At 46.0% G+C, this 27,040-nt stretch overlaps 2 protein-coding genes across 3 annotated transcripts; one reads left to right on the forward strand and one right to left on the reverse strand.

The window, feature by feature from the left end:
- Positions 1 to 447: 447 nt before the first annotated feature.
- Positions 448 to 11,748, reverse strand: Cct5 (chaperonin containing TCP1 subunit 5). Its single transcript, XM_028767519.1, has 11 exons — positions 11,510 to 11,748; positions 8,251 to 8,311; positions 7,688 to 7,852; positions 5,944 to 6,142; positions 4,519 to 4,711; positions 4,286 to 4,435; positions 3,715 to 3,834; positions 2,940 to 3,125; positions 2,709 to 2,846; positions 2,344 to 2,524; positions 448 to 700 (listed from the first exon to the last, which is right to left on the reverse strand). The coding sequence occupies exons 1-11, from the start codon at positions 11,612 to 11,614 to the stop codon at positions 573 to 575; spliced, it is 1,626 nt and encodes a 541-aa protein (XP_028623352.1). The 5' UTR covers positions 11,615 to 11,748; the 3' UTR covers positions 448 to 572.
- An 8-nt stretch (positions 11,749 to 11,756) lies between these two features.
- On the forward strand, positions 11,757 to 26,662 carry Atpsckmt (ATP synthase c subunit lysine N-methyltransferase). Of its 2 annotated transcripts, none has more exons than XM_028767521.1 (5): positions 11,757 to 11,948; positions 14,977 to 15,254; positions 17,243 to 17,380; positions 18,701 to 18,751; positions 25,797 to 26,662. In XM_028767521.1, the coding sequence occupies exons 2-5, from the start codon at positions 14,979 to 14,981 to the stop codon at positions 25,992 to 25,994; spliced, it is 663 nt and encodes a 220-aa protein (XP_028623354.1). In that variant the 5' UTR covers positions 11,757 to 11,948; positions 14,977 to 14,978; the 3' UTR covers positions 25,995 to 26,662. The 2 variants fall into 2 exon arrangements, with proteins under 2 accessions (XP_028623354.1, XP_028623353.1); XM_028767520.1 differs by lacking the exon at positions 11,757 to 11,948 and adding an exon at positions 12,027 to 12,058.
- Positions 26,663 to 27,040: the final 378 nt, after the last annotated feature.

The raw sequence follows: 27,040 nt of genomic DNA on the forward strand, positions 1-27,040 counted from the left end.
AATGTTGGTTTTCATGGGATCCACTGAGACAGGTAATTGCTAGTTGCATGGGCTTTGACCTCCATGGCTCAAATCATCACACTCAGCCAAAAAGGCACCCATGCTTTTGTTGCTCTCTGAGCACATGCTAGAGGCACAGAACTGTCCAAGCCAGTTCTGACTGGCACCTGAGCTAACTGGCCATTGTCCAGCAACTCAGGAGGAAAAGTGGGTTCAGTCTCTAGCACTGGTTCTATCTATGCAGGTGCTGCTGTAACCCAGGAATACCATCATGGACATCTATAGTCAGGACTGCTGCTCCTCGGCTCTCAGGTTCCTGTCAACTGAAGGAAAACCAGACAACAGGGCACCTGAGCTGCTAAAGTGTCTGTAGTGTTGTGTTCTGCAGATAAAAGACATCCAGTGAATGCAGAAGCTGTGAGACTACACACTCCACCAAGCTCTGAGTAAGTGGAAGCAGTTACCAAACAGCTGCGTTTATTCCAGCATCTACAGGCTGTGAGAGGACCAGCAGTAACTGCAGACGCAGCGAGACACACCCTTTATTTAGTCACAGTGGTAAATGGTACAGTTTACTCTTCAGATTCTCCAGGCTTACGGATGTCATCAATCTTCAGAATCATCCTAACCATCTGTGTGGCAAGAGAGATCTGCTGCTTTTTGCCAATCAAGGTCTCTATGACATGCTGATACTGCATATCTGAAAAACAAAACCCAGCCATCAGTGGGTCCAAGAGCACACAAGTGTGTTTATCAACAGCAGCAGCTGCTGTAGAGCGCAACTCTGTGTTCTCAGTTACTGGGGAGGCCAAGGTGGACCTGCGGGGTTCAAGGTCAGTCTGGGAAAGAGTGAAATTCCATTTCAAAAACAAAAATGGTTTAAGTCTGTGCCATTAGTCAGTCATGGGTGGAGAGTGGCTCATGGGGCCCCACCTCTCCCTGTTAAACTACTCCCTCCTGGTGGACTCTGGGTCATCTGTCTTCAGTTGTGCATACTGTTGAGCCCACCAGGCTCCAACAGGCAGTTTTACAAACCTATGGTCATAGAGAACGACCTGGTTAAATCCAGCAGTTCATCAAACAGAACAAAAGGCTGGAATGTGGAAGACAAACTTATAAGGAGGAAACAGGATGCGAGGGCAGGAGTATTCAGAATATGTCATATATCAAAGCATCAAACAATGAAGTAAACTGTATCTGTCTATAACAGAGGGGCTGGAGATGACTCACTCACTGACTGAGAGCACCAAGTGCTCTCTCTTACAGAGGACCTGAGTTCTTTGTTTTGTTGTTGTTTTTTTTTTTTTTTGGTTTTTCGAGACAGGGTTTCTCTGTAGCCCTGGCTGTCCTGGAACTTACTCTGTAGGCCAGGCTGGCCTCGAACTCAGAAATCCGTCTGCCTCTGCCTCCCAAGTGCTGGGATTAAAGGCGTGCGCCACCACTGCCCGGCTAGGACCTGAGTTCTTAACATGGCAGCTTACAGCCATCCAGCTAAATCCCTGGACCCAGGGCACTCTTCTGACCTCCAAGGGCACCAAAACACAGCACACACTAAATGCATGCAGGCAAAACACTCATTTACATAAAATAATCTTAGCAAGTAAAACCCTAAACTAAAACCCCCAAAGCTGTAGCAGTAAACTGGCTACAATGCCCTATGTCATTTTCAGATGGGTTTCCTAAGCACTGAGGACACGTGTTAGTGGGAACAGGGCAGAGCTCACGACTATGAGGACATGTGACATGACATCTCACAGCACTCAGAGCAACAGGAGAGACACATTTCTTTGCAATGCTGAATCAGTAGACAGTTCCTGTCAGAACAGCAACATAGGCCACCTAAGAGCTGCTATTTTTGTTTTGGATGCTGGTGTAGACTAAACTCTGGTTTCCTGCTTGGTGCTGGAGTCACCATTGTCAAAATGATTTTACAATTATCAAGTTTTGTGGTTGAATTGAATTCATTGCAGGATTTCAGGTAAGGCCAGTCTATCAGCACAGAAATGTAGCCAAGTTTCAAAGCTAAATGTCTGTCACCTTTTCAAAAGTAGGACTGCCAAGCTGCTACACAGGTAAAGTTTCCCATACTCCACAGCCACAGGCCAACAGCCAGGGAGCAAGCTGTGAACACAAGCTACTTTGTATGGCACCAACAGGTACCTGTACTATGGTTAAAATGAGCTGTGTTGGTAAGATTAAGTCCTATAGCTATCAACTAAGACACTAAGACCCAGAATGTACTGTCCCAAGTGCATTAAAGAACTCACAGATCTGGGACAGCCTTGTGGCACTTTCAAGTCGATGGAAGTTTGTTCTACTCCTAGAGCCCAACAAGCAACTCACCGTTACTGCCCTTGTGCAGACAGTCAATCCCAAGGGCAGGGTTATTCTCCTTCACTTGTCTGGCTCGAACTTCAGTCATGGTCTGGATGGGATTCATGCCGCTGTTTTCTGAAAGGGCCATGGGGATGACCTCCAAGGCGTCTGCAAAAGCTCTCATGGCATACTGTTCCAAAGTTGGGCACTGGAAAGACACAGGGGCAGTGAGCGCACTAGGCAATGGCCAACCCAAGAGCTGTTCATAAGCATACACTGAAAACCTCACTCAGGGCAAGCTCAGTAAACTTCCTTTCACCTACAGAATGAAGCCGGGAGGACACGACACAGGAGACCTTGGACAGTGGTGCTCACTGCTACTCTGCCCTTACCTTGTCTGCCTCTCGGCTGACTGCCAGGGCGCAGGATATTTCGGCTGCCCCTCCTCCATACACGACACGGTTGTCACGGATGAGGTTCCGGATGACACACAGGGCATCGTGGAGGGATCGTTTTGCTTCTTCAATGATCTGGGGAGAAGGCCATGTCTCAGTTCCTCACACCGGCAGAGCAAGTACTCAGACCCACAGAACCATCTCCCCAGCCAAGGACAGAATTCTTACCATCTTGTTTCCTCCTCGGATGAAAATGGTCACAGCTCTGGAATTCTTACACTGCTCGATAACCAGCATTTTGTCTTTTGTAGTGCCAAACGAGATCTCACGTACCACACCAGCAAAGCCCAGCTTCTCAGAGGTGAGCTCTGAGAACCTTGGGACAATCCGTCCTCCTGTTGCAATGGCGATCAGCTATTAGGATGCATCAGAGAAGACAGACAGATGCGGTCAATGCCAGTGAACTTCCAAAATGGAACCATAAATGGACTACATTTAACCTAGGGCCACTTGGTTCACCAGACAGGCAAAGTCTCCAAGCTTCCTGCCAGGTGTCTTGTGAGAAGACGGGCTCTGAGGAGGTGGGTCCTAGGTGGGAGCTGGTGGTACCCAGCTCTCTTACTGTCAACTCACAATCCAGTCTCTTACTGTCTGTGGCCCTGGCTCACACGCCCTGCCCAACACAGCAGACTGCAGAAGGAAAAGGGACGGACGTTTGTCCACACCAGTGCTTAGGAGAGCTGTTCCTATTCTGCTGCCCAGAAGGGCACTGGAGAAGGCTTTCTTGTCTCTGAAAGCCAACAGGGAAGCCCAGAGAGTTGGCTATGCAATACCAGAAATACAAAGTACTGCTATGGTTCTAGAATGTTCTTCTGCTATTCCATTAAGCTGTTGTTTTGGTGTCCTGTGGTTGTTTTAGGTAAGTGCTGTTAAAGTGATACTGAATACATGCATCTCGGGCTCACCTCACACCTAGCCAGGGGTCTGCGTGCTGGCCTCCTACCTCAATCTCAGGTCCTCCTACCCAGCGAACTGCAGGTAGGCCGTTCTGAAGAAGTAAGTGATTGGCTTCATCATCAAAACCCCACTGGCAAATAGCTAGGTTAGCACCGGTTTCTTTAATCTGGGAAAAGAGATGTCACAATTTTAGCAATAACAAGTAGGTATTTGTCCTTGTTACATGACCTGTAAAAAAGGGGAGGCACACAGCTGTGTGTGACGTCAGCACACAGGAGGGACAGGAAGGCCGACTCTAAGACCTGTGCCAATGGGAACCACTCTGCTTTCCAAACCATGCTTTACCTCCTGTTATGTCAGCTCTCGTCTGTTCCACTCAAGGCCAAGAAAATGTAACGAAAGGCACAGCTAAACCCTCATGGCGGCCCAGGACAAAGTCAACTTCTGTGTTCATATGCCATTTGAGTTTTCAGACTGTGCTTGTTTCTGACTGACACTCAACACAGTTGCACCGCATGCTACTTGTAGCTATGCGACGAAGCCCCCAGATGCTAATTCTGTCAGTGCCTGTCATCTAGGAACCTGTGGAGTCAGTTCAGGAATCACCTAGGTCTCACCTGCTGAATCATCTCTTCAAACTTCTCCTTTTCATACTTCTGCAGGGCTTTGTAATCCTCCACAGACGTGACATCCAGCTTGTGCTTTGTCTTTGGTTTAGGTGGTTCAAACGGACACGTGAGAATTGCAATCTTAGCATTAGCCACTTTCTACGGGGAGAGGAAGATCACCTCAGTGGTGGGTCTGAGTTAAAAGCGTGTATGAGTGTAAGAGCACTCACTCACTCACTCACTTTCGGCATCTGTGGGTGACTGAAGTCCTTATCGACGATGACACCCTTTATGAGTTTGGTGTCCTCCAGCCGCCCACCTACTTTGCCTTCCACTTTGATGAGCTCAAAGTCAACGTCCCTCCGCTCCATATCTGCCACTGTGAGGACGGCATTCACGGCAATCTCAGCCATTTGTCGGTGACAGCTGTTAACCCTGATGAAAACACACACCCTTTACACTCCTCGTATGACTGCAGCACCCCAGCCACACCATGCACCTCAACAGCGCTTCTAGTGCTTCTTTCCAAGTTCAATGTAGATCGGGGTCAATAATGGTCTAGGCAAGGCAGTAAATCTGAGCCGGGCAGACCCTTTATGATTTGAACTTGCAAGTCTTGAAACCCAAGTGTGCATTCACTGTCCCTTAAAAATGCGCGGATCCCCTCGTGGTGGCAGGATGCTCAGCTTCCCACTCTCACTGTCTTTTAGCCTCGTCTCTTCTCTGGCCCTGTGTTCTGTGTTCTAAGACACTGAACGAGCAGTCCTCAGGTGCCTCACAGCTCAGACTCACTGCACTTCTGTTTGAGTTGAGACCTTTCCTGTTTTCCTGCTGAAACTACCAGCTAACATACTAAACATTCATCAGTCACACATTTAAGTACCACTCACACTATAAATGAGTTAACAAAGGGCCATAAGGCTGCTAAGTTGGCTTAGTAGGTAAAAGTGCTAGCTGCCAAACCTGGTTACCCGAACTTGATTCCCAAGCCCACATGGTGGCAAAGAGCAGACTTCCACAGGCTGTATACACACATACGAAATAAACGTAAGCAGAGAACAAGGGAGAAGAGAAACGGCAAAAAGGAAACAACGACAACACCCCAAGTTCTCTCATGTGCACAGTATTTACACTCAAAAACTTTAAAGAGTGGTACCAAGCAGAAGAGGGACAAACAGGACAACGTACAAGGAAACACTTATGAAACACCACAGTAAAACCCTACTATGTAGGGTTAAAAGTAGCTCCTGTGTAACTGCTTTCCCTAGGTTTGAATACAGCAGCAGACTGCAAGTTTCTGCTACTGTAGAGGAGGATTTTTGGCTGAGGTTGCTAGTCCTCAGTAGACATTAGGAAATGTTGACAGCACTTTTAAGACAGGAAGGCCAATTTTAAGACCATTCTTCTAATTACATTAAGTCTTTAGATCAGTACATTTGCTTACTGAATACAAATACAAAAGCTTCCCCAAAGTGACTTCCTAGGGCTGAGATGATGGGAAGAAGGGTGGGTTAGAACTGTCAAATCCAGCCTCCAGTGAGAACACAGGAAAACAAGCAAAACCAACGGAGACTTGAGCAAATTCCACTGCTGCATTTTAGGACAGGTGAGCAGTCCTCCCAAGGGAAGGCTTACAAACCACAGCACACGACTGACAGGACACGTACACTTTGGAGCCCAGCGTGGTTTTTGCCGTCTGAATCAGAGGTTCAGGGTTGTTGATGTCAACAAGCACGTTATCGCTGATCTTGTCCAGGTGCTGTATAGCAATCCGGGCAGCCTGCTCATAGCCGTCAGCGATTCTGATTGGGTGGATGCCTCGGTCCAGCAGCTGCTCAGCTTCTTCCAACAAGGCACCAGCCAAGACTGCAAGCAACAAGCAGACCATCAACTGAAGATACACATTTCAGAGCAGCCTTACAGGCTACCCTGAAAATCACAGCATTCTAAAGCTGGGCTGGATGTAATCCAGGGCTATTATTGAAGGGAGGAGACCCCCACTTCTCAGTTTTAACCATAGTCAAGGTCCAATAGGCTGCCCCTTAAAGATGACTTAGATAATAAGAACTTAAGATGGGGGCGGGGATACAGGGGTTTAAGATACTGCCAACACCGACAGCCCTGGAATTCACCGTAGGAAAACTGCCTTCCCAAAGTTGCATTCTGATGTCGGTATGACCCTACCCACAATAAATGTAAAAACAGAAAGATGTAGGCCTGTACCTGGTCTTTGACTTCATGGGTTTCCCCACCCTTTACTCCTCCCCTAGACAGAGATCCCTGAAACAAATGTCTTTCCTTTTGTTTTCCTTTGATCAAGGCTACTAACAAAGCACAAACAGCCTCCCTAAATTATCATCTACGACCTCTGCCCCGCCCCCAGCCCCCTGCAAAAACAAACAAACAAACAAACAAACACACCAAAACTGCAACAACAAAAACAACAACCAGGGCTACACCCCTTGAAAAGTTACCAGCATTTCAAACATCAGACAATTGCAGAAACTATCTGAAGCTGGCAAACCCACGCCTCTGCTAGAGCAGGAGGCAAATGACAACCAGCTGCTTCGGACAGTATGAAGCAACTCCATATTCACACACCTGGTGATTAAGATGAAAACACTTTCTCTAATGGAACTACAATCCCAAAACTGTTACTACATAGGCCATAATGCAAGAACATTTTAAATGGAAAACAGCAAACTGGGTTTCTGTGGCCAGGGACTTCTGCTCAGTGAAGGAGACCTGGCTTCTGGAAGGCTGATGAGTGCCTATTCCCACCACCACCCCTTTTCCCTCTTGGTGACAGAACTGAGTTTGGTTCTGCTCATTTAAATCCACTGTGCTCCAAGTACACCCTACAGCAGTACTTGGGAAATTATGACAACTCCAAAAGAGTGTTGAATAAATTATTTTAAATTAGCTGCAGCAAATGTAACCCCCTATATGTTAATATGTCTTCATTTCCTTTGATTCGAAAAGCAATGACAAACCACGCTAATTTTTGTCTCTGTGTACAAGAATACATGGGCCAGCTGTAGCCAGTGCTCGCCTACAATGTGGAGGAATCAGGGCACATCCCACTTCTGTATTTTGGTATGAGAACCAGGGCATTCTCCCAGTGCAATCCACAATATAAAATATGGCCCCTGTACAGTTAACTCAACATTTGCAGCTTAAAAACCAAACGGATCAAAAGCACACATGACAACTGGCTGTCCCATCTCCCTGGCAACCCTCCCAGCCTCCTGGTTTTCCTTCCAATACTCACTTTTCAAAGTCTGGCCCACTTGTGCTATAAATGTGTTCCCCAACTTCAGTCTGTCCTCTACTGTCTTCATGACGCAATGCAGAAACATTTGCTCTTGTTTTAAATAATGAACAAGTCAGAAAGGCTGTTTCGTTTCTTACCAACCACCCCTGTGGTCCCATCTCCAATTTCTTCATCCTGGGATTTGGACAGTTCAACCATCAGCTTGGCAATCTGATGATCGACATCCATCATGCTTAGAATGGTGGCTCCATCGTTTGTCACAGTCACATCGCCGTCCTTATCAACCATCATCTTGTCCAGCCCTAAACAACAGAGTTCACAAAGAAGCTGAGCAAAACAAAGTGTACCCAGTACTGGGAACTATAGGGGCTGGACCTTCTCACTAGTTCCTACCACAAAATTTATTTGCAACAGGTAATCCAACACACATGAAATAAATATCCATCAGCTAACCCAAACTCTACATGGGAAAGTCTAAGTGTCTCAACCGGAGAAATGTGATCAACCACCACACACAGAGCACCATTAAAACCAGTGTTAACGTCAGACGCACAGACTCACTTGGGAACATCCTAATCAAGTGAGGAAGAGCCTGACACACAGCATCTTGGCTGTACTGAGTAAAGGACCATCTACTGCAATTCTAAAGAGGTACTGTGACTTCAAACCTTTAGTAAAACTATCAATGGTTCTTTCTCACCGTTTGGTCCCAGTGACGTCCGCATTGTGTTTGCTACAGCTTTGGCAGCCATGATATGAGACTAAATGGAACAGAAAAGCAAAGACCCAGTTACATGTCATTCCAACAGTTAAAGACACATAGCTCATATTTGTAGGAAAAAAAAAGACTTGGGATGTAATTTCTAAAATCTAAAAATGTCTACATCAGCAGGGAGGGATGACTAGAGCAGTAACACTCACAACTACAAGCTTTAGTGTCAAGCAAATTACATTTCTCAGCATGTGAAGGAGGTAAGCTGTCACCATTTTGAACTCTGAGAACACAAAATCCAACTAGAAACACACAGCACCTTCAGTTTACCAAGCAAGGCTCACTGTAGAAAATTACTGCACCACATTAACCTACACAGAAGTCACCCTTGTTAACATTTTTAGCAAACACTATTTTCAGAAGAAAAGTTTTGAAAGATGGCTAAGAGTTTAGTAACAGTGACCCTATCAGTTGTGGAACCTGGAGACTGCTCTCTTTTAAACTGTTCTAAAACGTATCTAGAGCTTGTCAGAAATCCTAGTAACAATGACAGTTCAAAATTAGTTCTGAGAGATGGTAGAGTAAGGACTGGAATTGCAGCTCACTGATAGTGACTGCCTAGCACGCACAGGTCAGGTCAATGGTCGAGAGCATCTGCGGTTCTGGAAGATACAGGTTCGGTTTCCAGCACCCACAAAGAAGCTTTCAGGGCCTATACTCCAGTTCCAGGGGACTAAAGAACCCCCTCCAGATCAATAAGAACACACACACACCTCATTATCATGCAACCTGACCTCATGTTTAAAAATAGCAAAGGTTTATGTATGACATTATTTAGAAGTAGTGTTCTTTATGACTTACTCTTAGTAAAGGCTTGATGCTTACCTTATCTTTATTTACGTCTAGGCCCTGTGTCGTGTAAAACTTCACACGAGAAAAGTGTGACCTTTACCAATAAGTATTATGGTCATGTGACTGTCCCACTGCACACATCTGGTTACAACACTATTACCACTGTCTTAACTTTTGTCATCTTGGCTCCCTCGGTCCCAGAAGCTCTATGAGATTGGGGCCAACTACATATCCCTGAACAGATCGGAGAGGCTGATCCAGACAGAGCATTTGACACTTAACAGTACTCATGCCCTGCTCCGGGGTAGTCACCCACAGCACACTGCTCAGGCTCATTAGTGTTCATGACATCCTTGTGAACCACCCCCCACTGACCTCACTCAATACTAAGACAGTGATGGCCCAGGCCTGAAAGGACCTTCCCTGCTCCTACGAGTACCTGGCTCACTTCCTTCAATGCATGCTCTTTTGCCATCACCATCTTAACTCAGGGCAGAACCATCCTGTGGATTCCAAAACCAGATGCTTTCCACTTCCTAGCCACTCCTTTCCTTGTTTTCTAGTGACTCTAGCAATTCTAAAGGTTCAAAGCCACTCTTGTGCCTTAATACCCAACAACAGCCTTTTCTGTGGAGTACTCCAGGCTCTCCCCGAATCAACATGATCTCTGATCGTTTCTCCACCTTCTCACCCCCAAGATGCAGATGAGTAAACTTCTGTAAGCACAGAAATACTGGGGGTTTCAGAGCTGTGCACGTACACATGCATTAACTTCTCTTGCCACCAAGACAGGGTACAAAGCAAGTTCATTTGGTCTTTGTAAACTCTGGTGCTCTTAAAATGTAACCTGAAGGTATGTATTCACAATGGAGTTTCTCAATAGCCATCTCTTGGGGTGCCCAAAGATACTGGACACCCAGACTTATTTTTGGTTGGCTAAACTGGTATGTACGAGCAGAAGCCAAAGAAACAGCCCAACACTATATACAGAACAGGCCTCCAAGCACAGATGCTCTGGTCCGAACGCCAAGCCTAACCTCACTGCTCTGGACTGCTAGCTCTGACTCAGTTGGAGTGGGAAGAAGTCATTGCTCTTACCTAGTGTAGCTGTGAAGTCTTTGGCACTTTCTCTATGACCCTGTCCCTAAAGTTCCTAATTCTGTAAAGAGGACCCATCCCAAGTGAGGACCACACACAATAGTCCATGTAGTTAACACAACTGTTCACATGAATCACACTGGTAAATTTTCTGTCTGTTGGGATTTTACGTTATCTGCAAGTCCCCTAACATAGAAAAGAAGGTGGAACTGAATACATAATGTGCCTAAGCTAGAGAACCAAGCATTTACCATGCCTCAATTGCTATGTCCACTTCTTCAGTCACTTCAAAACACCTGTCAAGTCTTCGGTATGACAGAAAACCCACCAAGAAAACAGAGACGATGTGGAACTGGAGGTAGGAGATTTCCCTAACACCAGGTCAACAAGGGGACCTCAAACCTGGAGGCATGACTGGCACAGTACAACCTAAAACGGGGCTCCCTCCTTTCTCTGCGCTTTTTGTGGCAACACCAGTGAATGTTATTCTTTTCTTACCTGGGATCTAGCACTGGGTCTTGCTTGGCCTTTCTTTCCCTTTAAAAGATTTATTTATTTTTTATGTATATGAGTACACAGCAGCTGTCTGCAGACACACACCTGAGGAGGGCATCAGATGCCCATTACAGATGGTTGTGAGCCACCACGTGGTTGCTGGGATTTGAACTCGGGACCCCTGGAAGAGCAGTCAGTGCTCTTAACCACTGAGACATCTCTCCAGCCCTACTTGGTCTTTCTTATTCCTTTCCTTATGTGAGGCATTCCTTCCTACTTAACGCTTCGGCTCTGCATTCCCTCAGGCTAACTCGCTTGTTCTCCTTTTGGGAAGTATCCTAATTTACCCACAGTGTCTCCTTCCAGTCCTAAAATAACCACGCGTTTTCTGGCCTAAGGGAATTTACGGTCCCCCTGGATACACTGCTCTGGACCTGTAGCCATTCGTTCTGTCTTGGGCACGTTTTTCACTAATTTTCTTCCTTTATGGGACAGCACAGTGTCTACGGGACAAGCTATTTACAAATGCACCGGCGCAGGCCTGCTCCCCAGGTGAGCCGAGGGATGCGACCGCACCCAGCTCGGAAGCGGCGGACCGCTTTCCCTAGCCCACCCTGGGACTAAGGCCTCTCCTGCACCCAGAGTCGGGGTGCGAACCTAGAACCCAAAGGGTCTCCCCGGGACCGGAGATTCTCGACCTTTCGGGCCAGCACATGGCCGACCTGCTCCCATGCTAGCGCAGGCGCAGAAGCGCTCCCGGCCGCCTCCCTTCATCCCGCTGCCTCGCGTTCCGGGCCGTTACCTTGAGGGCCTCAAGCCCCATGAGACGGGACTTGCGATCTTGGTCCTTGATAATGAGAAAGGGGCGCCCATACTCATCGAAGGCCAGGGTCCCCACGGACGCCATGGTGGACGAACTGGAACAAGCGCTCTCCGATAACCGGCGGGGGACGCCTCGGGAAGAGAGACGGCTCCTCCCTCTCGCGAGAAGACGCAAAATCCCGCGCGTGCGCAGTGCAGGCCGCACGAGATTTACTTTTCAAGAGTGACTTTTTTTGCGCCGCCGAGTACCTTCTGGAATCCGCCGCTATTGGAGACGTCTTATCTTCTGTGAGCCGAGGGGGTGTTCCAAACTTAGAAGGCTATGTCTAGGACACAAATGCTAATGCTAGGCATAATTCAGTCACTGATTCAAGGATTTGAGTTTTGAAAATTTTCCAATGCAGAGTTGCAGCGAGGAGGTAATTTCTTTAAGACATTTTTTCCCCCCTTTGTGGTCAGCCCGTCACTGAGACGTTGGGTAGATTCCGCTTCCGGTCTACCCGGAAGTTTCGCGTGATGGAGCGAGTAGGTGAGATTTCACCCGCATGGCGGCGGGCGCTTCAGTTGTCTGTGGCGAGGGCGCGTGTGGGGATCGGGCGCGCGTGGCTGCCGTGCTCTCCGCTCCGCGCCGGTCGGTGTCTTTTTGGCTGAGTCGTGGCTACCACGGTGCTTGCTGGAGGCTGCTGTCCGCACCTCCGTGCACATGATCCTAGGACTGCTGGAGTCCGCCCTGTCATGGACTAGCTGCTGCTTTAAGTTATTGAGCCCTCGGCTTTGTATTCTTGTCTGCAAAGATAGCAATAATAATAATAATAATAATAATAATAATAATACCACCTACTCTACAAGGTTGCTGAACGTAGCCTGGTCACCACGCAGTATTAGTAGCACGGCCTGGTTTCTTGCCCCCAGCGTTTTGCTGTTAGAAAGATAATTAATTGCACCGTATGTCTGCCAGACATCACGATTCATTTTATAAGCTTGGACTTACTTGTTACGAATTTCCACACTCTCCACCCCGTACCCCACAGAACGGGAACTGTCCCTGCAGTATTGTCGGTTTTTATTAGGTACTCAAAATTAGAATGCATGTAACAGCACAGACCTGAAAGCTAGCCTACTGTCTGTCATACAGGTGATGGTTTGTTAATCTTGCCTAATGGCTAGCTCTTTGTCTCTTAGACTCAGTGATGCTGTGTTGGGCTTTGAAAAATTCAGACGGTAGATTCTGCAATCCGTTTTGTTTATTTATTTGAGAAGAATAGGAAATCTCTTGATGGTGTCCTCTGCATCTTATTTTTTGTCTGAATGCTGTCTAGGATAACTCCTAGTATCTAAAGTGGACATGTGTTGAAAGGACACAGATTGACATTATGTCAGGACAAGGTTTTTAAAGTTAGCATAAACAAGGTTTCATTATGACATTTCGTGTGTGTGTGTGTGTGTGTATACACACACATATATATGCATATATATGTACATATATATGTCATTGTACCTTGCCATGACATCTAAGTAACTGTCCCCATTATCCTCTCTCCTCCCACTCTTCCCACACAACCAACACAACACACACTCGAATACAAGCATTCTTCTACATCTGAGAGAAAACATGATAGTTCTGAGTCTAAAGCAGAATAAAGTCCTATTGTGTACATATATACCACACTGTATCCATTCCTCTGTTGGTGGACATCAAGTTGGGTTCAAGGAAGACTTCAAGGATGGCACAGCAAGTAGAGGCACTTGTTGCCAGGCCTGGCCACTCGTGCTTAGACTGCGGGTCCCACGTGGTGAAGGAGCGAGCAGGTCCCACTTGAATCACAGACTGCCTTCCGGCTAGGACTCTGTCCTCCTTCTCTGTCCTCCTCCGTGCCCTGGCCCAGTGACTTGATGCTTTTGCCCCCAGTTGAGATTCTTAGTTTGCTTCCTTTCCTCTGTATCTCTTCAGATGCTTGCACATAGTCTGACACTTCTTTGCCTGAGTTGGTTCCTACAACTCCAAGGCCAGCTGGGAGACCCTGGAGAGCAGGGCGTCACTACTGCCTATTGACTGATGAGGCTTTCTGGGATGGTACATGTGTGTACAGGGGAGGCAGAACTTGGGCCATCTGACACGTGTTTAACTGTCATCGCTCAAATTGATACAGTGTGATCTGTCTATGATGGAAATGGTTCTGATTTAAATAATTATACTTATGTTCAGCTGTTATAATGAATCAGGTACTGATTTGGAGCAGCGTGGATAAATCTAGAAGATACCACTTTAAATGTAGTAAGTTGGTGAGACCACGCACACACACACATACAGATTTATGTATATATTTGCATGGTCGTGTGTGTCTGTGTGTGTGTGTGTGTGTGTGTGTGTGTGTGCAGGAGTTCCGTATGTGTACCCATGTAGGCCACAGTTTGACATGGGTATTTCTGTTGTGCTCCACTCACCGACCTTGCCTGTTTTTGCTAGGCTGGCTCGACAGCCAGCTGCTGGGATCTGTCTGTCTTCACCTTCCAGTGCTGTGGTTGTGCCTGGCTTTCTCATGGGTGCTGGGAATCTGAACTCAGGTCATCATGCTTGAACAGCAAGCACCTTTACCCACTGAGCCAGCTCCCTGGCCCTTGCAAGCTAGTTGATATAAGTCACCTTTGAAGACACTTACGTGTAAGTCCACAGTTGAGGAAACAGACTATCAGTAGTGGTTACTTAGGGCGGATGGCAGAGGGTGGATGGGGAGTGACAGCTGAAAGGTACAAGGGTTCTTGGGCAATAAAAATCTTCTATAATTGACTGATGAGACTTATACATACCTATACTAAAACCCGGTGAATTGTACACATTAAATGGACAAAGTGTATTTTTGTTAATTCTGTCCTAGTAAAGCCTAAAAACTGGGTTTCTAAGCTGAAGCTTTCTTTGTTCAGACGATTAAAAAGGGAAGTTTTATGATTAAAACATGCAGTAATGGATACTGAGATAACGTATTACTAGAGTCCTAGACACACTAAATCAATACATTGGAAAGAAGATTTTAATCTTTAGTATTGAAGAACTTTCCCAAATCACTTTAACTTTGCCAGTAGGATTTTAGAAGTCATTGTAGAATTTTATACAGTATCCAGTGAACTTGTCCTTTAAAAGGGATTAGTGGGGCTGGAGAGGTTGCTCAGGGGTTACGAGTACTTGCTGCTTTTACAGAGGACCCAAGGTTGGTTCCCATCACCCATGTCAGGTACTCACAGCCCTGAAACTCCAGCTCCAGAGAATCCGATGACACTCTCTTCTGGCCTCTGTGGGAAGACCTCCCCTCACACACACACACATATGCACACACACAGAGACAAAAAGCACGAGTCAGTGTCAAAAGAGTTGTTGAGAAGATGTAGCCATGGTTTTCTAGTGTATCCTCCATGTGTTTCTGCTTTCTCTCATTGATGGCTCAAACCTAGAAATGCCTGAGGAAGAAAGGCAGTCGGGCCATGTTCTTCCTACAAGTCTGGAACCTGACAGTTTGAAGAAGAGCTATTGGGGATTCTTGGCTACTGGGGTCGTTGGTGGTGCACTGGTGACTCTGTATGCTGTGGCTACACCATTTATCACTCCGGCCCTCCGGAAAGTTTGTTTGCCGTTTGTGCCTGCAACTTCGAAGCAGATTGAAAATGTTGTCAAGATGTTGCGACATAGAAGAGGACCCCTGGTGGACATTGGCAGTGGCGATGGACGGATTGTGAGTTATCCTAAAACAGTTTAGGGTTTGGAACCAGAATTGTTAAAATTTCTGCTTCATTTTTCTTATGAGGCTTATACAAAGATTTGCCAAATTTGACAGTTTGAAAAGTGTGTGTTTTACTTTGTGTTTGGCAAAACTGTTGTACCATCAGCATGTGTTCAGAGTTCATTTTTCTGTGATTGATTTTTTTCCCCCCTGGAGGAAAAGAACTCTGTAAACATGCCAAATAGAAAGGAGCAGTTAATTGCCAATTATAAAATAGTCTATTAGAATTTTTGGGTCAGTAAAGGCGGCATGATCACAAGAGGCATGCCGCATCCTGGAGTTTAATCGTCTTTACTCTTGCAGCTTGGATGCTTGCTTTGTGCTTCTCTGTATGGATACGTGGGTAAGGAGTGGTTCCTAGGAGTGGACAGAGAGTTAACTAAGAACAGCTCTGCTTCACTTCGGGCGAGTGCTTCACATGGTGAAGCCCTGCCTGACTAAAGCTAGGAATTCAACATGGGCATAACTGCTTGGAGTTGTGGTCCCAGGACTTGGGAGGTGGAGGCAGGAGGATTATGATTTCAAGGCTAGCCTCTTCTATATACAGAATTCAGGCTATATGAGGCCTTGTCTAAAAAGAAATTCAGAATTTTAGTGGCTTCAATATATTATGATTCCAGCCTGACTCTCTTGAGTAAAGAAAAGGTCACTGACCGGCAGGTGAGTGGTCCTCAGAAGCAGGGTGAGGCAGATGACCACATCCTGATGAGCAGGAGTAGAGGCAGTGGGCAGAGGCTGGGTTCTGGCTGGCAACATGTGTGTACAGACCGGCCAGACTGCACCACCCTCACTAGTCCTGTGGACCCTGGCTTTGTGGTGGAGACCTGAAATCATGACAGAGACACTGGAAAGGCTCTCTGTGTAGCTTCAAAAACACGTCTTATACTGTAGCAGAATATTATGAACTGTAACATTTACTACCTTAGCCATTTTTACTTCTGTGATACTAAATAATTCCCATGGTTCAGTTGTCCATCACTGGGACACTTTCATCTGTCCAGAAGGCTGACTGGCTTTGTCTTGTGCAGACAGCCACAGCTGCTGAGGGCTCAGGAGGCTGTGGTCCTAGGGAGGTTATTTTTATTGCTTATTATCTGTTGTTTACTTCGATTTTCCCCTCTGCCCTGCCAGCAGCAGTTGCAGAGATGTGCAGATCTTCATCCATAGTGTGTTGCCACCTAGGGTTAGCTGAGCCAGAATCAGGGATACATTTGTCCAACACAACCCTGAGTGTCTCTCTCCTGATAACTCAAGGTAAATCTTTGAGAAAATGGAGAAAACTTTAGGTTGGCCATTGTCTTGTTAAGATATAGCATTTTTTACATGTTGTTGTCATCAAAGGGGGCAGTAGCCATTTTAAAGCCTATATTATTTACATGGAATAATGAGTTTCATTGAGAGACTTGTCCGTGTATATCATGTTCTCTGGCCCTGTCGCTCCACCCTCTTCTTGTAGCTCCTGTCTTAGTTACTGTTCTATGGCTGTGATAAGACACTATGACCAAGGCAACTTATAGAAGAAGAGTTTTGGGGGGATACAGTTACAGAGGGCCATCATGGTGGGTAGCATGGCAGCAGGCAGGGTCCTGGAACAGTAGCTCACATCTCATTGACCTGCAGAAGGCAGAGAGGGAGGTAACTGGGAGTGGCATGGGCTTTTGAAACCTCAAAGCCTGCCTCCAGTGATACACCTCCTTGAATAAGGCCTCTCTTGCTAATCCTTTCTAAAGACCTTTCACTAACTGGGGACCAAGTGTTCAACTATGGCCTATGGGGCCATTCTCGTTAAATCTACCACATTTCTCCTCTCCCTGATCCCTTCCTATTTTCAGTAGACCTCAAGAAGTATTTTTTACTAGGATGGCTTAGGTTATAAACCATAGATAGGGAACGCTCATACAAGGTGACTTCTTTCTTTGCTAACCCCTTGCCTCTGTCAGGTGATTGCAGCTGCAAAGGAAGGCTTCCGAGCTGTGGGGTATGAGCTGAATCCGTGGCTGGTTTGGTACTCCAGATACCGTGCCTGGAGGGAAGGCGTGCAGGGCTCGGCCAAGTTCTACATTTCAGATCTATGGAAGGTACGCAGCGGTTCTGGGGGATGGAGCTTCAGAGGCTAATAGATGTATTCATTTATAGTTAGTATGACTGACAGAGTGTGTCAAGAGAAAACACAGTCCAAGTGAGTATTTTGGCATAACAAAATGTATACACACTTTAAACTGATAGATCTTACAAATAAGCTGTCCTTTAGTGTTGAAGCTTCAGGTTTTGATAAAAGTCATATGAATGCTATGAATTTATTGACCAAATTAAAGAATTTTCATTTTTTCTTATGAAATAATGAAATATTTCATTTCACTTGGAAAGCATAGTTATTCTTGATAAATATTTGGCTTTTCTGTGTGTGTTTGCATGCTAAGAGACAGACAAAGATGGAAGATAGAGTGAAGTGTTTATGAAATATGCTATAGTAGCTCCTTCCTATCCTCAGAAATAGAAGTATTTTCTAAATATATTTGTATCTTCTGTTTTCCACAGTATTTTTATTATTTGGGAATTTCACATCATGCAACCAGTCACACTCACCTCCCTGTCCTCCAGGTCTGACCTCCCCTTTTGTAACTTACCCCCAACCCCCCCCCCCAAAAAAAAAAAAAAAGAAATAAAAGTCCCATCAGCCCAATTTGTGTTGCCTGTATATTCACAGGTGCATGGTCAAACCACCAGTGGATGGCCTCTTTAAAACATCAGAGTCTTTTCCCACGTCCACCAGAACCTGTCAGTCATGGAGAGCTACACTTCAGTATCTTATGTCTGTACTCATAAGTAAACCACAGACTGCATTGTGTTAGGAAAGCTGTACAAAGTGCTTTCTCTTAAATAGGAGTTTGCACTTGTACCGTGTCCTCGGCAGCCATGAGGACGCGCTTGGACGTTGTTCGTATTGTTTTCAGGCTCTGTATAACTGAGCGGCCTCCATAGAGTAAATAGGACTTTATTGGGCAGTAAGAGTTTTGGCTGAAAGCACTTTTAACCGTCTTTCAACTGCTGTAAAAACCATTTGATTGTACTTTGAACAAACTGTTTTAGGGAAGAGGAAGAGGAAGAGGACTAGAACTGTGAAGATGCCACAGTGTGAAACAGGTGGCTTTAGGTGTTTGACTAGTTCTGCCCTGAATGAGTCCCAGTGAGGACGGGGAGATGAGTCCCAGGATGCTTCAGGAAAGCCGATGCATTGGACTTGTGTGTGTCAGAGTGTGTGTGGTAGTGTATTCTTTCTGTAGTGTGTCTTTCGGCTGTTGTTTGGGGGACTGCAAGCTGGCCATCTGTCAGTGTGGGCTCCTGTGAGACAAGATGCATGACTTGAACTAACCCACCTGTGTTTCCATCTTGGTCAGGTCACCTTCGAACAGTACTCCAACGTCGTTATTTTTGGTGTGCCCCAGATGGTGAGTCTGCACCCCGTTCCCTGTGACCTGCTTGTTGCTGACACTACCAGCTGCATGCAGCACATCACCTCTCTAACACAGGCAGTGAGAGCTTCCTGGTGACTTTGAGGGAACATTGGATTTCAGTTCATTGGTTTAATGAAATACTTACAGATCTTCAAAGTTTAATCTTTAAGGATTCAGCCACATTTTAAAACTTTAGTTTCAGAGAAAAAAAAATCTCAATGATCTCCCAGAACCTTAACAATCGCAGTTTGAAAACTGCTTTATGAGGTTGCAGCAGCGAGTGTCGTTGGTGTTTTTCACGGCTGCTCACTCACAGAAGTTAATGGGATGTTCCCTTTGAATTGATCAGTCCTCCAGTTATGCTGGAAGATAATTTTAAGGGTGGATGAACATTGACTGGTTTCAATTTCCTCCAATTCGCAGATTTGCCAAAGAACTGAGTATTGGACTTTGATTAGGTACATTCAAAGTGAAAATACCACACTATTGTACTGAAAATGGGCCTCGCTAGCCTTTGCAGAGACATTCAGGGTAGGATGCTTTATGTCACTCCTGGCTTAGACACCAGAGATAGCAACCCCTTTTTACTTCTCAGAGTTGTAATTGTAGCCACAATAATCTCGGCAGAATTAGATGTTTGCTGAAATGGTGCTATATAACTGATATGGTTTTTAATTAAAAAAAGGAAATTTAGTTTTTGTTGTTTTATTTTGGTATTTATGCCTTAGACTTTTGCTGTTGCTTTTTGAGCTGGAGTCTCTGTGTGGCCTCACCTACTCCCTCTTGCAACAGTTCTCCTGCCCCCCATGTGTGGGGATTGAGAGTGTGTGCCGCCATGCCCAGCTATGCGGGCCTTTATAAATAGTGCTTAACTGCTTGAGAAATTTGTCCCCACCTTGGAACTTTCAGTGTAGTGGTGCAGTCTTGACTCTGTACAAACCAGCAATGACACTGTTACAAAAGTGGCTGTATTTGTGTGTCTGTTACGGTCCCCAAGAGTAACTGTTCTAAAAGTGAAGGCAGGTGTGAGGTCTTGGTCCCTGGTCATTTAAAACTTGCTTGGGTCAAGCCTGGGCTCACACCTGCAATCTCAGCACCAGGGAGGAGGGTTGTTGTGAGTTTGAGGCCAGCCTGGGTTGCAGACTGAGGTCCAGTCTCAGCTCCCACAGCCCACAGATAAACATGATTTGGGATCGTAGACTAGATAGGGGTTGTGACAGAGACTTACTACCTCCACTGCTCAGCCTTTCCTTCCGAGATGTACTACTCACTGGAGTGGATGTGCGGGAGAGGGGCGAGGCTGACACGTAGGCTCTGAAGCCTTGCTGCCTTGTCCCAGCTGGGGGCAGCAGTGGCCTTCGTGATGCTGGTGGAGGCTGCTCTGCTGCCGGAGTCAGGGCTGTTTCCTCAGGAGCAGCGTGAGTCTTGTTATTTTGAAAAATACATTTGTAATTATTGGTTATTCCCCTGCATACAGACGACTCTCAACCGAGTCATTTCAGCATTTCACCATTCCCAGGGAAAGAGAGGAGCAGTGGGAATTCACAGCATTCCTGTTCCTTCAAAAGGGATTCAGCCAGCCTGTGTTCTCCACATGGTGGGTTGGTGAGGGGCCCAGACGGCTCACTTGGCTTTTGTTGAGCTGGAAGGCTGAGTTTCATGTGTGGAACCCCCACTTTTAGCCCATATCAAACTTTACTCAAGTGGAAGTAATGAGGGGCAGGGGAGAGTGCTGGCTGGGAAGTTGGAGACCAGCTTTGCCCTCTCATAGTTGTGAGGCCCTGGGAAAGTGCTTATTGTCTGGGTAAGGATGCTGTTAAGTGTATCCCATTCTCTTGAGTGCTGCTTAGTACTCCTGTCATGGGCAGGTAGCCTCTAAACCTTACATGCCATGGAAGTGTCTCAGGGTATCTGTGCACTCACTGACGGACACTTGGAGAGTCGGGCGGATCTCAGGGTGTCTGTGCACTCACTGACGGACACTTGGAGAATCGGGCGGATCTCAGGGTGTCTGTGCACTCACTGACGGACACTTGGAGAGTCGGGCGGATCTCAGGGTATCTGTGCACTCACTGACGGACACTTGGAGAGGGGAGGTGAGAGGAGGACATCTGGCTTTGCAAATCCTCAGCCCTGCCTGTGATGCCAACTGGATTATTCCTAGTGGTGCAGTGCGTTTATAAGTGGAAATTAGTGCTAGCACTTGAGTGTGTAGCATGTGTCAGAGTAGGATAACTAGTACCATTTGGACCTGCTGAACACTTTGAAGCTTGCAAGTACCCACATTTAGCATAAGCTTATGGACCAAGAGGTTCTTTTCAAAATGCGGAGCAAGATGGTTGGACCTTTGTTTAAAACCCTCTGTGATGTTGGAGCTGTAGTTCAGGTGGTGGAGTATTTGCCTAGTGTCCATGAAGCCCTAGGTTTAGTCCCCAGTACTACAGAGAACAGATATGCTGACACATACCTGTAATTCCAGCAGGTGGGAGGTAGAGGCACAGGATTAGAAAGAAGTTCAAGGTATTCCTTGGCTACAGAGTGTGTTTGAGGTTAGGATGGATTACTTAAGACCTTCTCTCAAATACCCCCAAACCAAACCACCAAGCAAAACCCTCCGTGACTTCCTGCTGTCTTAGGGAAAAGTCTAAATCTGCTGAGGGACTCAGACTGGTGTGAAGTGGCCCCCACCCACTCGTGACCTTGTCTTAGCCAGTTTTCTGTTAGTTCTCTGCACAGTCGTTCATCTTGTCAGTCCCTGGACTTGGCTGTGCTTCTCTCCATTCTTGACCTCAGGCCTGCTCTTCACTGGGCCTAGTTAGTGAACACCTGCCCTTCCTCTGGGAAGCTGTTCATAGTGGTCTTTTTTCTTTTCTTTTTTTTTTTAAATAAATCTTTTATTTACTTATATGAGTACACTGTAGCTGACTTCAAACACACCAGAAGAGGGCATTGGATTCCATTACAGATGGCTGTGAGCCACCGTGTGGTTGCTGAGAATTGGACTCAGGACCTCTGGAAGAGCAGTAGTCAGTGCTCTTAACCGCTGAGCCGTCTCTCCAGCCCTGTAGTGGTCTCAATGCTCCCCGCTTTCTAATGTGCAGCTCCTTGCTCCTGTCCTTGAGTGAATATTGTGCACTGGGCTCTTCTGTGCCTGAAGGCTTTGCTCATGCAACGAGGATGACTGCTGTGTAAGAGACAGGGTCTCCCTATTGCTTGACTACATCAGGGAGTAACAAAATACAAATACCCTGAGGTACCTTGTCACCACTTTAGAGGCAGTAGGACCTGGGAGAATGGAGTCAACAAATGAGGTGAAGTAAGGTCTCATGCAGTGGCCACCTTTATCCAGAGCCCCAGTTTATACTCTAAGTGTTAAGAAGGTTCTCGTGAGCAAAGTTTTCATGAGTTCATGCTGTATGCAGTCACAAGGACAAGTTACATGTGGCAAAAACACATGAGGTCCATGTTCTGACAGCACCTCTACACTAGTGGAAAGATTATATGTTAAATGAGGCACCCATGTAGAATATGACATATACTAGAGGAGAAGAATGTTCTGAGGGGTTATTGGAAGCAGGGAAGGCGTGAGCCAAGTCACCATCCCAGGAAGGATACTGTCGATGAGTTGTCATCCAGACCGAGGACCTGCAGTGCTCCAGTGCTGAATAGTGAGTGGTTGGTTGGAGAGCAGCAAGTATGTACAGTGGATAAGGATGATGTAGACTTGAGATGAACCAGGGAACAGACCTGGTACATGAAGGATGCTGGTCCTACGGGAAGGAGCTGTCGAGGGTAAGCAGAGGGCATAGAGACTGGCTAGGTAGAAAAAGACCATCACAACTTCATGGAGGTCAGACCCGAGACATTAGAAATTGGGAGACACATTTTATGTTCTCTTTTGGGTGTCCAGGTGACAGACAGAGACTCAGTCTCGAGTGGGTTAGCGGGTGAGAAGATGTCAAATTCCAGCTGCTCTGCAAAGAGAAACTCAGCAGCAGTGGTGGGCATATCCAACGTTGGTGAGAGACAGAGGAGTCAAGGCCAAGTACTTCTTGTCTTCTGCTTCCTGGATGTTTGAGTCCCCAGGAGCTGAGCTGGGGGAGAGAGGTCCAGGAGGAGCCGTCTGTAGCAGCTCAGTATGGGCTCCTGGCATCACATTGGAAGTGTTGGGTAAGGAAGAGTCTAAAGCTCCGGTACAGAACCCTGCACAAGTCCAGTGGCAGGCAGACCTCAGGGAGGAGCCGCCACGGCCTGAGCTTTGTCTTGGAAGGGAGGCATATGCAAGTGAAGATCTCTTCAGGAGATCCTCCTGGTAAAGATGTCCTCACTCTTGCAGCCAAGTGGGAGAGGAAGGAGGCTGCCAGGCCTTGTGTCACATTGTAGCCAGAGGCCTGCCTTGTGCCTTTAGCTGAAGAATGATTAGAATATGATGACTGTGTGTCACTTTGAAACCCATAATTGTATGAATAATTTTGAATTCTGTTAGGCAGGCATAACACATCACTGCTTCTCTTTGTGTGTGATATCAGGACAGATTTGATGCATATTTATGTGTAATTTAGTCAGTTAATTTCTTACGATTGAAATAGCTTCTTTCATTTTTAGGTTTATCTTGACTTAGCATATGACAGTCACTCTGAAATAAAAGAAACTATAAAAGAGAAAAGAATAGTAATGTGAATATGTTTACAATTATCTTTTTATGAACAAAATTACCATAAGAAACCTGATATTTTGAAAAATGCATGTTGTCTCATTTTTGGTGTATTTAATTTTTCCCTCAAGGAATAGTTTCTTTTCTTAAATCTTTGCCAGCCACTAGAAGAATTGAAATCATCTCTCCTTAATGAGATTTATTCTCTTGTTATTAAAGTCTAATGATGCATTAGAATTTTCCTTATGCTGTTCATATCATGGGAGTTTTTCCAAGCCATTTTTATAACATGCTAGTCAAGAATAAAACCTTCATGAGAGCCCTGTTGGTTTTTTCTGTCTTGCTGTTGTACTTTTAGAGGGAGTAGTTTTTGCTTAGTTCTTCCTTTCTAAGTATCATTTTTCATTACAGGGATCCAGGAATCCTTGAGAATTGCTGATCTAGGGTTGCAGAAAGGAAGGTACAAAAGCTGGAACCAGTGTTTGAGCCAAAACATACGGAAGTACTCACAATACATAATGGTAGTGTTTCCAAAGGATGAGCAGCCGGATGCAAGAGCTGCTCCGTGGCCAGATTCGGGCAGTTTGAACATTAGTATAGGCAAGGCCAGCAGTGAATATGAGTCACTGGATGAGCCATTAGAACATGGACATTCCTATCTGCAGTAGATAGATGTTACAGGCTGGGACACAGAGGGACTCAGAAGGGAAAGCTCTTCCTTGCAGCGGAATACTAACTGTCCACCTAGAGACAGATGGAAGATTAACCTATTGTCACTGTGAGTCTTTATGGTAAATAAAGACTTTATGGTTCAGTCAGGATCCTCAGTGTATGCTACTTCTAGGGCAGAGGTGGCCTGTGAGTGAAGGTGCTTGCAGTGCTCTACAGCAGGTCACTGAGGGTAAAGGGACGACAGCAAGTACATTACGGACATACAAGATTCACCCTGATCTAGTGCCTGATGGAACCGTCAGGGCAGAAGGGCCTCCTGGGTTTCTGGAGCCTTGGTCGGTTCACAGGCTTGCAGCAAGGCCATTGCCAGAGACCCACATGCCATGCACTGAGACATCAGGAATAAACATCAGGGGAACCTGAGGGGAGGGTCGTTTGCTCCATTGTCATGGAAGACAAAGAAAGAAAGGAGCTGTTACAGGTCTGAAGAGACTGAAGTGGGTGTGTCTGAGTGGTAGAGCCCTCCCCGGACTGGACTGGCATGTACAAGACAGACAAAAGCAAACAACTACAAATAAAGTTAGGAAACCAGAAAACTCCTATGGCTAAGCAAGAGTCTTCCTCACTGCTGGCTCCTTCCTGGGTGCTGCAGGACGCCACTGAATTGTTATGGGGTTACTGTGGGTAGAATGACATGCTTCCTGAGGTGATCCTCACAGGGAGCGTGGAAGGGGCGGAAGTGTTGTGAGCAGCCTCTTCTCAGGAGGTGTAGAGGCAGAGTTCGGGGAGGAAGAGGGCCACCGTGAGCAATGACACAGCAGTAGAACTCTGCCCCAGGTGACTGCATGTGGGTGCTTTTTTACTTCCTGTAGCTTGTCCTCGATTTTACACTTCTCAGAATTCAGTTGAAAGTAGAAAGTGAAACAAACAATCTTAGAATACGAAGGTGTAAGTACATTTTTTACAAATATAGGTAATTTTAAATAGTTGCTAATTTGTTGATGTAATTAAAGTGTCAATACTTTCAGTAAATATTAAAAGCACTTTATTGATAGGTTGGGTGGTAAAATTAATATAAAGTTGATATAATCTATATTCAGAAATTCCCCGTTCCGGATATAGAGGTAGCTCTGCAGGAGGGGTGCCTAGCGTGTGTGAGGTCCTGGCTGCACTTTAGTAGAACTAACTACCCCTAAGGGAGGACATGCACCATCAGTATGTTATAAACATATTTTAAAATTATTTCTAATTGGTAGAATGTGTATCCTTTTTCATGGTCTGATTAAACAATATTTCACAGACTCTAAATGTTGATGCTGCAGTTATTCTAGGATAATGTCAGTTGTATGGTGTATCCCTCTTTAGAGATGTTAAAAGTGTAGAAAAATGTCTTACCCGATACATGCTATATTGGAGTGCTTAAGTAGGTAAGTCATTTAAAATAGTATTTTAATTGCCATATCATGATTTTTGTCAGAAAAGCAAGACTTTATGATACGTATCTGCTGAAATAGGTTATTTTATGATTGGTATGAGAAAATGTCCTTGTAACTGCTGGTAATGTGTCTTCTTGTGCTCATGGATTGCTTGATTAAGTGTTTGTACCTGAGATGATGTGTTTTGTTGTATTCTCAGGGCCTTTGAAGTACAGAGAGGCATTTCGAAGTCCTGTCTGTCAATGTCAGGGAACCTGATGGCTGTTACTGTCCACAGATGCCGCAGCTGGAGCGGAAGCTTGAGCGGGAACTTGACGATGGTGCTAGAGTGATTGCCTGTCGGTTCCCTTTCCCACACTGGACTCCAAACCACACGACTGGAGAGGGCATCGACACCGTGTGGGCATATGACATGGGTGCTTGTAGAGCACGGGGAGGACGGCCTGATCGTGAGGATCGGCCAGTAGAACTGTAGAGCGCGGGGAAGACGGCCTGATTGTGAGTGGATCAGCCAGTTGAACCTCGAGAACCTGTGGGTTTCCTCAAGCCAGAGACAGAGCAAGGTCCTCGACCTTCAATGCCGAGGAGCTCTCCATTCCTTCTTGAGAACTCGAACAGAGGCTCAGAGAAACATTGAAGGCTAAACTCTACTGCTTGGGGTTGGCTTTGAGTTTGCTGAGAAGGATGACCTTGAACTTCTGATCCTTCCACTTCTACCTCCCCAGGAAAATGTGCTCTTAGTGGAACGTTCTGGAGGCTTACTCCTTTGCATACCCTAGGGTGCATAGGACATAAGTAAGTGACAGTCTGGGGGTCAGAAGGTGTCATCTCAGCAGCATGGTTTAATGGCTCGGGTGAAGAGGACGGGGCACTTATGCAAACAGCTGCAGTTTCCTGTATGTTGTTCGTGACTGAGATTTAATCTCCTTTCTGTAGGTTGTAGCTAAATTAATTTTCTAAAAGATTCAGAGCGACATTTAGATGTTGTAATACTTACAAGGAATGTTTACCCTAAGGCGGGGGCTTACTCTGCTTTATTGATTGACTGTGTACATGTACAACTGTGTGTAAATGGACTATGTAACATGCGCATGTTTTAAGATTGGGGAAGTTGGAATAAACTGTACATGGCTCTGATAGGCAGTGTTGTATGTTTTACTGTCATTGTGTTACTACAATCTAAGTGGTACGATCTCAGATTTGATGAGGCTTTTGAGGACCGTCCTTGGCTCAGGGAGTAAGGTTTACCAGTGATGACTAAGCTCTGGTGTCGTCTGTGGAGCAGTTTGTGACGGTGAATAGTGAGTAAGCTTCAGAATCTGAGCAGAGCTCCTGATCCCTGCAGGAGGCCTTGGACAGTGACTTACTTACTGTCTCTGAGCCTTGGTGTCTGCCACCAGGACAGTGACACACTGGACACGGGTCTGGGGATCAGTTTTAAAACCTAGCCATGCAGTCTTTGGTCTTCCCACAGTATTTTACTTCAGACACTGTGGGGAAGATTTTGCAGGGAAATCACAG

The sequence above is a fragment of the Grammomys surdaster genome, unplaced genomic scaffold (genome assembly GCF_004785775.1).
Source record: "Grammomys surdaster isolate TR1022 unplaced genomic scaffold, NIH_TR_1.0 174, whole genome shotgun sequence".
Taxonomy (NCBI): Eukaryota; Metazoa; Chordata; class Mammalia; order Rodentia; family Muridae; genus Grammomys; species Grammomys surdaster.